This window comes from Neomonachus schauinslandi, chromosome 7 (genome assembly GCF_002201575.2).
Source record: "Neomonachus schauinslandi chromosome 7, ASM220157v2, whole genome shotgun sequence".
NCBI lineage: Eukaryota > Metazoa > Chordata > Mammalia > Carnivora > Phocidae > Neomonachus > Neomonachus schauinslandi.
In genome coordinates, this window is record NC_058409.1 from 106,057,308 (window position 1) to 106,073,703 (window position 16,396).

The 16,396-nt window shown below is 40.0% G+C and overlaps 1 protein-coding gene across 3 annotated transcripts in view; it reads left to right on the forward strand.

The window, feature by feature from the left end:
* Positions 1 to 10,151: 10,151 nt before the first annotated feature.
* FAM114A2 (family with sequence similarity 114 member A2) overlaps positions 10,152 to 16,396 on the forward strand; it is a 33,746-nt gene continuing 27,501 nt past the window's right edge. For 2 of the 3 annotated variants that reach the window (XM_021697270.1, XM_021697271.1), the window contains exons 1-4: positions 10,152 to 10,174; positions 14,791 to 15,035; positions 15,379 to 15,478; positions 15,921 to 16,013. In XM_021697270.1, the coding sequence (XP_021552945.1) occupies positions 14,805 to 15,035; positions 15,379 to 15,478; positions 15,921 to 16,013 (424 nt within the window). In that variant the 5' untranslated portion in view covers positions 10,152 to 10,174; positions 14,791 to 14,804. The remainder of the gene's footprint in view (positions 10,175 to 14,790; positions 15,036 to 15,378; positions 15,479 to 15,920; positions 16,014 to 16,396) is intronic. The other variant, XM_044916888.1, reaches the window with a different exon arrangement.

Sequence of the window (16,396 nt, forward strand, 5' to 3'; positions counted from 1 at the left end):
AACAGAAAGAACACCACCTAAAAATCTCACACAGAGACAGCAGAACGCGCACTGAATTAGGAAATGGCAGGCAGACCTAGATTCTGGTCCTGGCTGTGCTACTAACAAGCTGTAAGACCTTGGCGAGTAGCATTCTCCCTTGGCCGTTTTTCTCATCTGTCAAATGAGAGACTAGATGAGACCTCTCTAACGAGTCTTCTGGTTCTAAAAGACTAGGATTTATCTTACTCCGACAAATCTTATGCAACAGGGAGCCAGTGAAGGCTAAAATATTTGGCTTAACGATCTTTTATTTCAACCTGCACCTGTAAATCAACTGATACATCATGATCATAACCATGGAGCTCAAAATTTGAGCAATCCAAGTACATAATATATTAGCTTTAAATAATGCAGGGATACTTAAGGTAGTTCTCTGTTTGTTTTAATACTGGAAAAAAAACTGCACTACTACATACACATAAACAGTTATTGACTCCTGAGAATTTAGAACCTCCCTCTTGGGCAAGAATGTTAGACAAAGGAATTTTCCTTTAACAGTTTTTTTAGTATCAAGAGACAAAATACAGTATATTTAACAGTTCATGAAAATACCAAAGTTTAGCTCAAAGTCTGCAAAATCCAGGGAGGAACTGACATCTTCAACGTCTAGTTAGTAGAAATGCAAATATAAACTACAGGGAAAGAGTGCCGGACAAATAAAATACCACAAACAACGAACAAAATATCCCAGCCTGAGAGTTTATGTGATTATGATCATCTTCCTGGTAATCTGATTCCTCTTTTAAATCAATGCCTCTCAAAGAAAAATTTCAACTTCCATTTCTATAAAGGACAGGATGAAATGCCTAGCTTTATTTCCTATAAAGGCCCAAAATAATTAGTTTTGGAAATGACTCTCCTTTGTACTTAGGCGAAGGCTGCTTGATCACAGAAAATAAAAAAGCAATGGATCATTGTATTTAGCCATTAAACCCCTCAAAGTCTGAATCACAGTAAGCTGTAAATGTCATTTAATTTTCATTAGCCCTTGAAAGGATGGTTGAATGATAATAATTTTCTGTATCTTGCTATATCTTTAAAATAGAAGAATGGACTATTTAGAGTAAAACAAAAGACTTCAGACTTTGTTATACATAGTAGATTGAACACATGTGTTTATTTTTTTTCTTCCCCAAACCCAATTAAAATGACACTACAGGAAACAAAGAAATTGGGCATTGGAGGGGATTTCAGAAATGATCTAACTCATTCACTTTACAGTGACTTGCTCCTTTAAATTAAACTTTATGTTAGTAGGAGAACCCTGGTCTCTATTGGGAAAGAGTGGTGAGTGAAAACAATGGAAAGAACACTTAGTAAATGACTGCCATAAGCCAGGCACCATGCTTGGAGCTTGACATGTGTAAGCTCCCAAGTTCTTTTTCAGTACAATATATATAATTGGTAGACAAAACTTTTGACCTTTATTCTAGACTACTGCTTCCCAATCGTGAGAGAAAATGACTGTGCTGAAAAAGTGCTCCAGGCCTTCCCTAGGATTTTGATAATGAGTTCCTGTGGCTGTATCCAAGTCAGCATTTTCCCAATTTTATTCATTTCTTCTATTGGCATGATTTTTTTTTTTTTTTTGCTTTTTCTTTAAGTCAACTCATTATTTTACTTTCATACATTTATTTCAAAAGGAAAATCTATATTACATCTGTAAATAAAAGTAACTGTACACAGAAATACGATGAAAACAAAGCAATATTATTAACTGCTATCTGCTAAAGGCTCTGAGCTGGAGGCCCCTCTCTGTCAGGAAAACAAAAATAAAGCAAATAAATCACCCACAACTCTAATTTATTCTAATAACACCTCATTTCTTATCCTGCCATCATCCTTTTCTTCCCTACCTATTCCACCGAGTCAGAACCACAATTTTATTATTTCATTTCATTTCATTTTAGAGAGAGAGCACGCATGCAGGCAGGGGAGGGCAGAGGGAGAGGGACAGAGAATCTCAAGCAGGCTCCACACTCAGCCCGAAGCCGGGCTCAATCTCACGACCCTGAGATCATGACCTGATTGAAATCAAGACTTGGATGCTTAACTGACTGAGCCACCCAGGAACCCCAGAACCACAATTTTAGACTAGAGGTATACATTTTCATCTATTCACCTGTATCTACTGAGCACTTTCTATGTGCCAACCTATTGTATAAGGACACCGTCTCTGCCTTCATGGAGCTAAGTCTGGCAAAAGACACAGACGCTAACTAAACATATGCAAAATACGGTAAATGCTGCCCAAGGTAAAGTACAGGATGCTATGGTAGTACCCAATGTGGGGAGCTAAATGTGTCACAGAGAGCCACCTTGAGAAAGTGAGGTGTGCAACAGTACTTGAGGGATAAATAGGAATTGAGAATGGAAGAGAAGTGTCCTAGTAAAGGGACAGAGGAAAAAGCAGAGGGATCACTGGTTAGGAGGTGTTCAGGAAAAAGAGCTACAAGTTGTGGTAATGAGAAGGGGTGGCCAGAGTGCTGGGTCTGATTCCTGATTCTGGAGGGGAGCAGTCTGGGCCAACAGCAAATCTGGAGGTGAACTTTGGGAACTGGAGTGGGAGGCCGAAGTGAGTGTAGGAGACAGTCGTCCAACAAGAAGAGGTCAAAGAATGTGGAGGCTCAAGAGTGGGACAGATCACCTGTAGGAAAGGGAATGTCCCCCCAGGATCAAGGCAGCTAGAGGAGAAGACCCTGGAAATAGAAAAAAAAATGGACTCTCCCTCCCTGCTGAGATGCAGGAGCTTTGGAAGAATAAACAGCCTCCACATGAGGGGGCTGTGGGGCAAGCGGGAATCCTGGCAGTGTAGCTGCTGTGTGGAGTTCCTTCATGCAGCTTCCCTGAGTCTCCTCTCAAGTCCTGGCTCTCCCTCCCACGTGGTCCAGAGTATACCTGGATGCAGGCTGGCTTTTCCCCGAACTCCTGTAGCTGTCACCATTACACTACTCACTGGCTCTGGTATGTGCCGCTCTGTACTGCTAGGCAGCCCACGCCACCTCACCTAGGAGTTCCTGAAGTACAGGGACTATATTTTTTTGTTGCTATACTTCAAAACTAGCACATGTTCAATAAATATTTACTCATGGAAATTAGTTTAAATTTGATAAAGCATGTGATATATCTTTGTAAATTGAGGAATGTTATGCAATAGGGATTGTAATTATTCGAACTGACATGCATTTACTAGCACTTATTATATTGAGACAGCCAATGCTAAAGATCTCCAGAGAACTTAAGAGGCATAATGCCTAAAGGCAGTCCTTGAGTCAACCCCAACTCCCAAAGTCTTCATTCACCATCTTGTCCTAGAATATAATAGTGGGGATAAAAAGATTACCAAGCCCAGGCTGACTACTAATATCCAGAGAGCTTGTTAAAAATACAGATTCCAGGGGCGCCTGGGTGGCTCAGTTGGTTAAGCGACTGCCTTCAGCTCAGGTCATGATCCTGGAGTCCCGGGATTGAGTCCCACATCGGGCTCCCTGCTGGGCAGGGAGTCTGCTTCTCCCTCTGACCCTCCCCCCTCTCATGCTCTCTATCTCATTCTCTCTCAAATAAATAAATAAAATCTTAAAAAAAAAATACAGATTCCTGGGTCCCACCCTAGCCCTCGTGAAGAACCTCTGGACTTGGACTTTGGAATTTATGATATATAATTAGCTCCCTGGATGATTCTGAGGCCGAGGGTCCATGGGTTGGCATCCAGAGACTATGACTATACTTCCTCATTTCCTTTACAACAGCATTGCAGACTGTTCAAACACTTCCAAGAAGATAGAACTATCACTCACATTCCATTCTGGACTTAGATTATCCTGGATCAGCGGAACTGTAGGCCTCTGAGAAAGGCAGGGTAGCAGAGAGGTTCAGGTACAGTCTCAAGAGTCAGATTTCCTGAATTTGAATCCTGATGGATCTAACGAGCCTTGCAACTTTTGTAAATGACTTAATCTCCCTGTGCCTCAGTCCCCTCATCTTTAAAATAGGGAAATTAACAGTACCTGTTCTATAGGACTGTTGTGAGGCTTGAAGGAAATTGTATAAAACACAGGGCCTGGCAGTAGTAATCACTGAATAACCTCTAGTTATTATTATTGATTGTTCTTTTAGATACTATGCTAAAATCTACATCTGACAATAAAACCATTATTTAAGATAAATGGAACACCTTTACTCAGAATACTATGCAACCATTTAAAAATCTTGGAAGGGAAAGGGGAAACACTATTATGTAATTTCAATCTGTAATTTTAAATTTCACATTTTCCTTTTGCTCATTGTCAATAAGTCATAATATGGATCAAACAGGCATTGTAAACTGAACTTGGGAGTCCAACCATGATATGTTACATTGTTTTTGTACATTCTGAGTTTGTGGTAAATAATCTTTGTTGTGATGTGCTTAGCTTACCTTTCCCTTTTTTGAGATCTGCCTCTATGTTCTGGGGCCCAGGAAGAAGTCAACCCTTTGGCCAACTAAACTAATCAGAAGCTTTGATCTTGGAATTTAGACTTGAGACATGGTGGGTTAGGGCCATTCGAGAAAGAGAAGGGGTTGAGGCAGTCAGGTTTGGGCCACATACAAAGAGAAGCAGAGAGACAGGACCACAGGGATGGAGAAGAGAAAGACAGTGGTGAAAAAGAAGAGAGAAGAGGGGAAAGTGGAGGGGGGAGTGGGAGGGGAGCAGAGGGGAAGAGAGAGAGACTCACTCAAGTGCTGTTCTGGCTCCTGACAGAATTCTACTTCCTCCCTCCAGTATGACTTTTTCTTTTCAAAGAAATAAACATCTTTATACAATTTCATTCAAAATTAAAACCACAAAAATTAAGACTAAATGTAAAAACAAGAAAGGAAATGCAGAAATGGTTAGGTAGGAGAAAAAAGATTAAGTTCAGCAAAAGTGACCGAATTGCGGCTGTGGCTACCAGGCAATCCTCATCATGGATTTCCATTGCCTCTCCTCCTTAGGCACCAGAGTGTGGTGCACAAACTACCCACGTGGTCAAGATTTGTGGTTCCTATTCTGCACAGACACAACAATTTGCCTCTATTAGAAGTTTAGAGAAACCTACAAGACAGGGTTTAGAAAAATACTATGAACACCCTTAAACTGCTGCTGAGCCAGCTATTTCTTAATGCTGCAGTTCACATCTGAGGCTAAGAGGAAAGAGTTCAAAAAGGAAAATCAAAGTGCCACCTTCCTACAAACAGTTAAAAAGGGCTATGCTAGGGCGCCTGGGTGACTCAGTTGGTTAAGTGACTGCCTTTGGCTCAGGTCATGATCCTGGAGTCCCAGGATCGAGTCCCGCATCGGGCTCCCTGCTCGGCAGGGAGCCTGCTTCTGCCTCTGACCCTCCCCCCTCTCATGTGCTCTCTCTCTCATTCTCTCTGTCTCAAATAAATAAATAAAATCTTTAAAAAAAAAAAATAAAAAAAAAAATAAAAAGGGCTATGCTATGCTTGTGGGTGAAGTTACTTGGTAGAATGTTTTATTACCTTTCTTTAGCCACCACAGAAAAGTGATACTCAAATTTAATCCAGCTCCTTTTTCATCTTTTAGGTACAATAAAATATAAGCTCTTCTAGGATCATGAATAATCAGAAATGTAGATGATTTTACCCAATAGAACCATTCTAAATATTGTCATAAAAAAATAAAGAAAGAAACAAAGAACAAAGAAAAGCCCCTAAGCTGTCATCCCTAACAGATAGCCTTGTTGCTGTTCCTGCCAACTTCAGGGAGAAGAAATATTTCCATTCTGCTCCAATTCTCAACAGAAGTAAATAAGGAAGTAATGTGCTGATTTCCATTCTCATGGCTCAGTATTAAGTTGGCTGAGGAAACTGCTGTTTGCAGAAATAGTCCTGGGATAACACAAAGTGGGGAAAAACACTGATGCCCAGATGGTATTGGTTTCAAGTATACTGGGATATTAATGCTTTATTCTCCATAATTAAATGTGGTCTAGGTTGTATTTACAGCTCATCTACTCTTCTCTGCCTGCACTGTTACACTTGGAAAATGGAGAAGATCCCCCACGCGGGGCACACAAATGGTCAAAGTGGCATTCCGAATTGGCAAGGGGGAGAAAAAGCAAATGAAGAGCAGATTGTTACTATTCCCCTATTCTTTGCAAAGAACAAACATAAAACTGTTCTGCTTATACTCAAGCATTATGATAGAGATCTGAACCATAAAAAGGTTAGTAATACTCCAACAGAAATCACCATTTTGAGGATCATTTTCTGAAAAGATCCGAATTAAAATAGCCCTTACGCTCCCAGTCATATCTTGGAGCCATCACACACTTCATATCTGGCATTTGGGCACTCAGCTCAAACTTCAACATATTTTCTGGCGCACTGAAAAACACCTTCTTCTGTATTTACTGGAGCTTTGTTTTAAATTCAGGATTATTTCCTATAACTGTGACTTATACACTTTTGCCATAAGCATTTGCTGAAGCTACTAGATGCAAATGACAAAGATACCTACTGGATGTAGGATGTAATGGGCCTATATTTACGATCTCCTTACCCACTTTTTTTTTCTCTGTAGTCTAAAAAATTAAACTCAGTATAACTAAAACACAACTTCTCATTCTCACCCTCAGACCTATTTGTCAAGTATATACATATCTTGGATGATAGCCACACAATATAATTCTTTCAGTTTTGCAAGATCCAAGTTACAAGACCATCATGGCTTCTTGTTTAGTAGCATGGACTGAAGTGCCTGATCCTATCCCTGCACGAAGCCATGGGATTGTGAGGCCTTAGTTTTCACATCTACTGAATAAGGTAATTAACAGTAATGACCTCATAGGGTAGTTATGAGCATCAGATGAACTAATGTGGGTATATTATAAATACATGCTATTGTTATTATTATTCCACTTCCTAGATGTTTTTCAATTAAATCATACTGTGTCCCCACCCTAGGTCACAGTCCTTTTACCTTACCTGGGCACCATACTATTCTTCTAATTTCTAAATGGGTCTCATTAACTCCAACTATACCCCAAACACTGCTCTTCTCAGAACTAGTCCAGAACTAATCCAAGAAAGTCATTATGATTTAAAAATCTATTGATTTTCCACTGCCCAAGAGATAAGCTTCAAATTTTGGTCAGGTATTCATAATTTTCAGGAAGATTCAGGTGGCAGAACAGAAATAGCCGGAGGAAGCCCAGTAGTATCTGTGTGCGGAATAATTGCTTGCTGAAGGAATGAATGGATCTAGAAGTTTGATCTTCAGTTACGCCTCTGTCACCAACTAGCTATGATCTATAGTGCTCTGTTTCCTCATCTGGAGGCTGATTATCATTATCATTCCCTTCTTTGCTTAATTTGATAATCTTCCCAGCTTCCTGTCATGGCTCAAAGCCTTAACTACACTTGTTTCACTCTAATCTCTCCAAGTAACTTTTTACTTTAAAGTTCTGGTTCTAGTTGTCCCTTTTGCTTGAAACTCCCCGCTCCTCCCCACCAATATCTTCCTGTGGAAATTCCACCCTCTCTATAGTATCCAACTCGAATTTCACCTTATTCAAGAAGTCCTCTCAACCTTTATCCTCTTCATTTTGGATGAATTTCTTTTGCTCTGTCAGTCGCCTAGCACACTGAGAGTACTCAATTGTAAGACTTATCAGTTTCCCTCTTCTATCAGTTATCTATTTGTCCAAAAGACTATAAGCTTACAGATCACAGTCTAAAAACTTTCTCAGTCTTTGGCATAGGACTGGATTCAACAATTTGAATTCAGATCCTCATCAACCTGGCCGTTAGAAAGGTACTTGCTACAAACTTCTTGCTGACTTTCCAGAGTCTCAGTCTCTGGAAAGTGTAATGGAGATTTTTCAAGATATGGAAATAGAGTTTTTAAAATTTTAGTGGGGAAAAACCTCTAGGGTGAATTTGATCTGTAACTGGTCTTCTCAAATTGCAATTTTTGAGAACTTATATCAAATTAATCTGTGGTGCTTGTTAAAGATGAATATTTCTCGGCCCCACACAGACTTACTGAATTGGCACCTCTAAGGGCAAGGCCTGAGCATCTGCTTTTTAATGTGCATATAGTTTTAATGACTTACAAATCGAGCCCATATTTCCTTTGATTGTCATAACAACATTGCAATCCAGTGATTCTCGAAGTGTGGTATCGGGGCCTCTGGGGTCCCTGGGACTTTTTCAAAATGATTTTCATAATAATAATAGGATCTTATTTGCCTTTACATTCTCATTCTCACACAATATAGTGCAATTTTCCAGATGCTACATGATGAGTGCTATCACCAGAGAATGAATGCAGGAGATATGAGAATCTAGCTATCTTCTATTAATCCAGATATTAAAAAGACTTGTAAAAACATGTTATTTTTTTTTTTTTTTTTTGAGAGGGAGAGGAGGGTGGGGAGGGAAAGAGAGAAAGAAAGAGTCGGGGAGAGGTCAGGGAAGGGCAGAGAGAGATGGAGAGAATCTTAAGCACACTCCACACCCAGTGCGGAGACCGATGTGGGGCTCAATTCATGACCCTGAGATCATGACCTGAGCCAAAATCAAGAGTCGGACTCTTAACTGACTGTGCCACCCAGGCGCCCCAAACAATGCCGTTCTTAAGTTTTTTGTTTTGGAAAACATTCTTCATAGAAATGCTACTTATGTTAACACATAATGAATTTATTATCTTAAATAAATTTTTGAAAGTTGTTTTGATACCTAAAATGGTAAAATGGTAAACATTGATAGATATAAGTCACACACACAAACTCCTTGGTGTTTTCAGTAAGTTTTACAGGTGTAATGGGATCCTGAGATCAAAATGTTTAAACACTGCTGCTATAATTATTATCAGCAGCATTTTAAATGTAAGAGTAAGACACGGTTAAGTGATTTACCAGAGATTCCACAATTAAACCACAAATTCTATGCAATTTCCATCACCACAGAAAACCAGAGGAAATTACCTATTTTATACTTATACAGATTTTTTTGTTTTTGTTTTTAGAATAGGCATTTTTAACAAGCTACCAGGTGACAGTGATGCCCTTAAGTATGGAGAACCACTATGAAAAGCAAAGGAAACTATCTGAAGTTTTAGGAAGTGACAATTATTATATATGGACACTGAGATGATAATTCTGAAGGCAACAGACGGATTTGGAAGACCTCGGTTCTTAAAAGACCAAATCCCTTCACCTCTCTGGGACTTAGTTTTTCACATCTGTACAATGAAGCTGTCTGTAATGCCTCTTTCTGGCTTTCGGCCTGGGTTTCATGCATTTTCACTGCTAAAAGACAATTGAAGAGATGCCTCTTTCTAACGAAGGTCAGTCTTAAAGTCATAAATCAGAGCACATCACTCTTCAGCATAGAAACCTTCAATGGTTTCCATTGCTCTCCAAATAAAAGTCCAACTCCTTGTCCTGACTCATAGACACTACAAGATTTGGCCCATTTAAGCCTCTGGCCTCATCTTCCTTCCTCTTTTTGCACCAGTAACAGTGGCCTTTTTTCTTTTCCTTGACCTTGCTAAGTTTACCACTATAAGGCCTTTGCACTTGCTATTCCTGCCCCCTCGAATGCTCTCCTCAAGATCTTCATAAGGATTACTCCCTCACTTTGTTCAATTACATTATGCTGCTTAATTTTCTTTAAAGTACTCACAACCATCTCCCCCCCACCCCCATTTCAGATAACAGTGTTTGCTTGCTGACTTGTTTACAGTCGGCCTCGCCCCAGAATGTCAACTACTTGGGAGCAGGGCCAGTGTCGGCTTGTAACCGGTGTGTCCCAGGCCCCCAGGGTAGTGCCTGGCAGGTAGCTGATGCTCAGGAAACGGACGACGGCTGAACCGCAGCTCAGCCCTGGCCTTCAAAAAGGACCGGGGATATCCCAGCTCCCTTGACGTCGGAACCCGACCCATCGGCTCAAACACACGTCTCAGCAGCCCCAGTACCTTTCCGCACGACCCCGACAGACCCTCACTTACCAGACTGACCGCTCAGCTTGTTCTGGCCCGAGCGGAAGCTTGACCCGGAAGTGCTCTCGGGCAGGCGGGACCGCCTCGCACCGACGGAGTACTTCCGGGGCAGTAGGAGTGGCTCCTCGGCGGCTCTGGCAGCGGTGAGGTTGGCGCTGGCGGTGGGCTGGGTGCGGGGCTTCCAGGGAGGAGGCCAGCGGGGTGCGGGGACTCGGGGCCGGATCCCCCAGGTGGCTGGGGAGTGGGAGGAGGTGGTCTGAGGCTGGGCTGCCGACACCTCCCGGCTGGACGCGCAGGCTGTAAAGCGCTTTGGTTATTGAAGCTCTACGTTTGTGTGAGGAACTCTCCTTGTCAGCGTCGGAGAAGTTGGGGGTGCTTGCTGACCTCAGATGTCCCGTTTGGGACTGGTCTTGTATGCGGGAAGAAGTGAGAGCGCCTGTTTGTCCGTCTAGAGACAGCCAATGTCAATAACGACAGTAATGACACAAACCATCTCCTCCGTCCTAATAGCAACTGTTACCTATGCGAGGCTATGTGCCAGTCTCTGTTCCAAGCCCCTCGCGTACCTCATGTAGTGGAATCCTTGTAGGAATCCTGCCAGGCAGGTGTTCTAGCCCCGTGTTACACTTGAGGAAGCGGAGAAGCAGCTAGGTGAACTGACTTCCTCGCAGTTACCGCCCTCAGGAAAGTTGGAAGAAAATCGAATTCCAGAGCCCGTGCTCTTAGCTGCTAAACTAAACCCCTTCCATTTTGGTAACTGTGTGGCTGGAAGTTCCCAAGGAAAATGGGGGGAGGTATATGTGTACATAAAAATGTGTGCATTTTTATTTATTTATTTTTTTAAAGATTTTATTTATTTATTTTGAGAGAGAGAGAATGAGAGAGAACACATGAGAGGGGATAGGGTCAGAGGGCAAAGCAGACTCCCTGCCGAGCAGGGAGCCCGATGCGGGACTCGATCCCGGGACTCCAGGATCATGACCCGAGCCGAAGGCAGTCGCTCAACCAACTGAGCCACCCAAGCGCCCTGTGCATTTTTATTTTTAAGAAAGGACTCAGCCATTTAATTTTACTTGTAATGTTTCAGTTCTTGGAGTGTTTCCACTCCAATTATGAAAATAACCTACACTCACTACCAGGATACTTGGAAAACTTACAAAAACATTAAATAGTGCAATTCCGTATACCTGAAATTTCTTTCTTTTTTTTTTTTTTTTTGCTTTTCCTGGTAAAGTATGAATCCATTGAGAACAGGGATAGCACAGCCATTATAATGATGAAAGTGATGATAATGAGAATATGAACAGCCACCACCTTTCCACCTAGCCAAATGTCTAGCACATTCTAGATGCTCATTAAATCTTTGTTGCACAAATGAAAGAGTAGACCCAGTGTTTAATATTTTGAAATATGTCCTTCCAGCCTTTTATAAAATTATATGAATTACTTATGTAATATGTATATTATATATTATATAGTAGTTGCCCCTCATCTGCAGGTGATATGTTCCAAGATGAGAGATGATAAAGTGCCTGTGTGGTGAGATGAGATGAGGTGAGGTGAATGATGTAGGCACTGTGCTGTAGCATTAGGCTACTGTTGACCTTTTGACAACAGCCCAGAAAGAGAATCATTTGCTTCGAGACTGTGGTTGGCCACAGGTAACTGAAACCTCAGATAAAGGGGACTGCTGTATATGGTATACTACTTATAAAATATATATTATTATGTGTTGTAATTTAGAAAGAGCATATAAAGAAAGTGAAATGATAGTGTAAAAAAAGTACATATTTATTTAGCCACACAACATTGATTGAACTTTATGCAAGAACTGTGTAGTCTTTCCTATTAGGTTCTTGGAGTAAATGGGGCAGAAATTGTGTCATAAATAAATTCTCAGTCTCCAAAACTTGGTACATAGTAGGTATTCAAAAAAAGTTTGCAAATGAATGAATATTTCAGAGTTGGTTTGCATGTATGTGGGTAGTTGCATCTGAATTTTTTTTCTGTGTGTTTTGGGAATGTATAATGTATGTATGTCCTATATCCATATGATCTAGGCTCCATGGTGTTGTGTAAATCTACCTTTCTAGCCTTATGCCTTTTTGTTATTCTCCCTGCTATATTAACTACTGTTATTTTTCGATATTCCATGTCTGTCCATTCCATTCACACGTCCCATGTTTTGTTTCCACACCTTTGAATTTTCTCATTGGCACCTTCACCTGTCAAAATCCCAAGTGCCCTTTAAGACAGGTGTTGCAAGCTCAGATGTATACAGGGGCTAATAAGGTAACAAATGAGTCAAGTAGATTTAGGTGGAGATTATAGAGAACTAGAGAACATTATCCTGCCTAAAAAGACCCAGCAACTCTTTGGTTTGAGCTAATTATTACCATGTTAAAAGCGGGCCCAGTGTCACCAGATATTTCAACTTTACTAGAGAAGTTGAAAATCTGTATTCATGTATGAAGTCTGATTTTTAAATGTTAGCAATTAATATAAAAGTTTAAACACTGTGCAGGCCAAATAACATTTAAAGGCTGGATTTAGCAGTCACATTCTCAGTTTGTGGCCACTGTTCTATGTTTATTTCAGATACTTTGTGCATGAATCATATTCTCTGATCCCAGCAGAGTTTTTCTTCTCTGTTCTTTTAGCATTTTATATATACCTCACCTATAGTGCTGTTTCCAAGGTGCCTTAGGTCTTTTTTTTTTTTTTTTGAGAGGGAGGGGGAGAGGGAGAGGTAGGGGTAGAGGCAGAGGCGGGGGTAAGAGTGGGAGAGAGACTCCTAAGCAGACTCCACACCCAGCATGGAGTCTGATGCGGGGCTTGCTCTCACAGCCCTGAGATCATGACCTGGGTGGACGTCAAGAGTCAGATGCTTAACTGACTGAGCTACCCTGGTGCACCTGCCAAGCTACCTTAGTTCTTAATATGACTTTCTCTTGTACATTGGAAGCATTTGATGGCTTGAATTGGGTCTAATTCTGCACTTGATAAATATTGGTATAAAATAAATGCTTATATATACCTAAGGCTTTGGTATATATACATTTCTTTCTTTTTTTTTTTTTTTAAGATTTTATTTACTTATTTGAGAGAGAGAATGAGAGACAGAGAGCATGAGAGGGAGGAGGGTCAGAGGGAGAAGCAGACTCCCTGCTGAGCAGGGAGCCCGATGCGGGACTCGATCCCGGGACTCCAGGATCATGACCTGAGCCGAAGGCAGTCGCTTAACCAACTGAGCCACCCAGGTGCCCTATATACATTTATTTCTCTTCTGGTTATCTTTATTTCTCCTCTACTTGGTTATCTTGGAAACCAGCATCTGCCTCTTGTAAAAACACCAGTGGTATCTTGGCTTTAATTGCTAAAGAGCTGTACTTATGGTAGGGACTGAATTGGTTAACATTGCTGCTCAAAAGCTAGTTTGATTTAGATTCTATCTGATGGCTTAAATTTTATAATTCATAAATTGAGGTAGAAATAATGACTAAGATTTTTTAATGATAGTCAATAAAAGGAAAAATTGATAAATTGGACCTCATTGAAATGAAAAACTTTTGCTCTGTGAAAGACCCTGTGAAGACGATGAAAAGATAAGCTACAGGCTGGGATAAAATATTTGCAAACCACATATCTGACAAAGGACTTGAATCTAGAGTATATAAAGAACTCTCAAAGCAGTAATAAAACAAAAGGAAAAAACAAAACCCCCAAAGAAAATGAGCAAAAGATACAAATAGGTATTTCACTAAAGGGGATATACAGATGGCAAATAAGCACAGGAGAAGATGTTCTATATGATTAGCCATTATAAAAATACAGCTTAAAGCCACAGTGAGATTATTATTACACACCTGTCAGAATGGCTCAAAAAAGGAAAAAAAAAAACCCACCAAATGCTGGTGAGAATGCTGAGAAACTTGATCACTCATACATCACTGATGGTAATGTAAATGTAAAGAGTGGCAGTTCTTATAACACTGAACAAGTACTTAACATGATCCAGCAGTTGCACTCTTGGTCACTTATTTCAGAGAAATGAAAGCTTATATTCCACAAAAACCTGTATGTTAATGTTCGTAGCCATTTTATTTGTAATAGCCCCAAACTGGGAACAGCCCAGATATCCTTCAATGGGTAAATGGTAAAACAAACTGAAATACATTCATACACAAGGAATACTGCTCAGCAAAAAAGGGAAGAAACTATAGGTAAAACAACTTGGATGGATGGATCTTGAGGGACTTATGCTGAGTGAAAACAGTTGATCTCAAAAGGTTACATACTGTATGAATCTGTTTATATGACATCTTGTATAGAGATGGAGAACAGATTAGAGGTTGCTGTGGGTTGGTGGTGGGCGGGGGGCGGTGAGGGGATGTGGCTGAAAAAGGACAACACAAGGGATCCTTGTGATTGAACTGTTCTGTATCCTTAGTGTGGTGATGGTCACACAAATCTATACGTATGATAAAATTTCACAAACTAAGTAACCATACATAAGTGCCTATAAAACTGATGAAGTCTGAAGATGGTCAGTGGGTTGTATCAATTTCCTGGTTTTCATATTCCACTGTGGTTACATAAGTTGTTGCCATTGGAGGAAACCGGGTGGAAGATACACAGAACTGTCTGTATTTCTTACACCTGCATGTGACTCTATGATAATCTCAAAATAAATAGCTTAAATAACTTACAGCAAAAAAGCCTATAAGATTAATTTTTTCTTTGACTTTTTTTTCACCAGGCAATGATCTAATCATGTCAGAGAAAGATGATATTGAGACTCCAGTGATAACTGAAGCATCCTCCACTCTTGAAGATGGGAACTATGAACCAGCCAAGAATTCTGAGTCTGTTGACCAAAGTGCCAAGCCAGAGAGTAAATCCAAACCTGTAGCTATCACTCGGAAAAGACCGGAGTCCAAACCTTCCAGTGACCTCGAGACTTCAGAAGTTCTCCCTGTTGAGGCATCACAGGCTGTAGGCAAAGTAGAGTATCTATTAAAACACTGGGATTAAAAGTTAGGGTTAAAAGGAATTTGGAACCAAAACCAGTTTAAGATTGTATCTATTTCTTTTCTTTAAAAGCCATAAAACACAATTTTCTTAGTTTTATAAATGACTTTATGAGTAGTTGCCTTTGCTACATGGTGCTTAAATGCAGGTGACATAACATTTGTCAGGCAAGCAACACAATTCTTTAGCTTAATGATAGGTATTTCTTCACCTGTACTTTGGACTAATAATTAGATACCTTGTCTATACACTCTCTTATTCTCTACTTTTTCCCTTTTCTTTTGCCTTTTGTTTTTCTGCCTACTGGGAAGAATAGGAGACTGTTTCCAAAGATGTACCTCAGACTGGTTGGGGATATTGGGGCAGCTGGGGCAAGTCCTTACTCTCTTCAGCCTCAGCTACAGTAGCTACAGTAGGTAAGATCATCATTTTGCCAATTTTTGTGTGTATGTTGCTACAGATCTGTGTTAAAAATGACTTTGTTAATAATTCTTATTCTATGTTTACTTAAGGGCTTTATAGTTTGAGAATTCATTAGGAATGATGGGCTGATTTATAGTATAGCTAGAGTTTACAGCATCTTCTCATTAGCATTTCTTATTAGAGTTTCTCATTTTCTCATTAACCAGAAATTGTTAATATAAAACTATTGTGCGGTGGTAAATCAAGTTTGTTGGTTTTGTTGGTTTTGTTTTTTGGTAAGATTACACTTCCAAACATTAGTTATGTATGGTCAGAATAAAATGTCTGTGACCATAGTGATTTTAAAAATCTGCAGGATTGTTTTGGTTTGTTCAGTTTTGGTGATTAATAGTAAGTAATATTCAAATGTAAAAATGTTACCATTTTCCTCATTAGGACAAGGTATTTCAAATGTCATTGAGAAGGCAGAGACTTCTCTTGGAATTCCTAGTCCCAGTGAAATTTCAACCGAAGTCCAGTATGCAACAGGTCAGTATGTGGAAACATTAAGACCTAGAATTATGGGTTAAAATGGAACAGTTGAGCTCATTTTTCAGTATATATTTATTGAGTGTCTGATATTCAGGACATCATGGAATTGGTGAGAAAGGGGTTTGGAATCTTTGACTAACAGAGGTCTGTGTCCTTTAGCCACTTTAGTCATCTATGAAATGGGATGATCTGTGTCAAAGGACTGTTAAAAACATTAAATAAAGCCATGAATGTAGAATATAAGAATTGCCTAGCATTGTGTTTGGCACAAATGAGTAAGAGCCTAAGAAGAATTAGCTGAATTTGATTCTGTTGTGACACAAAAAAATATTGTAACGTGTTTAGTTTTAAGGGTTTAATTTTTTGTGTTTGGATTTTTA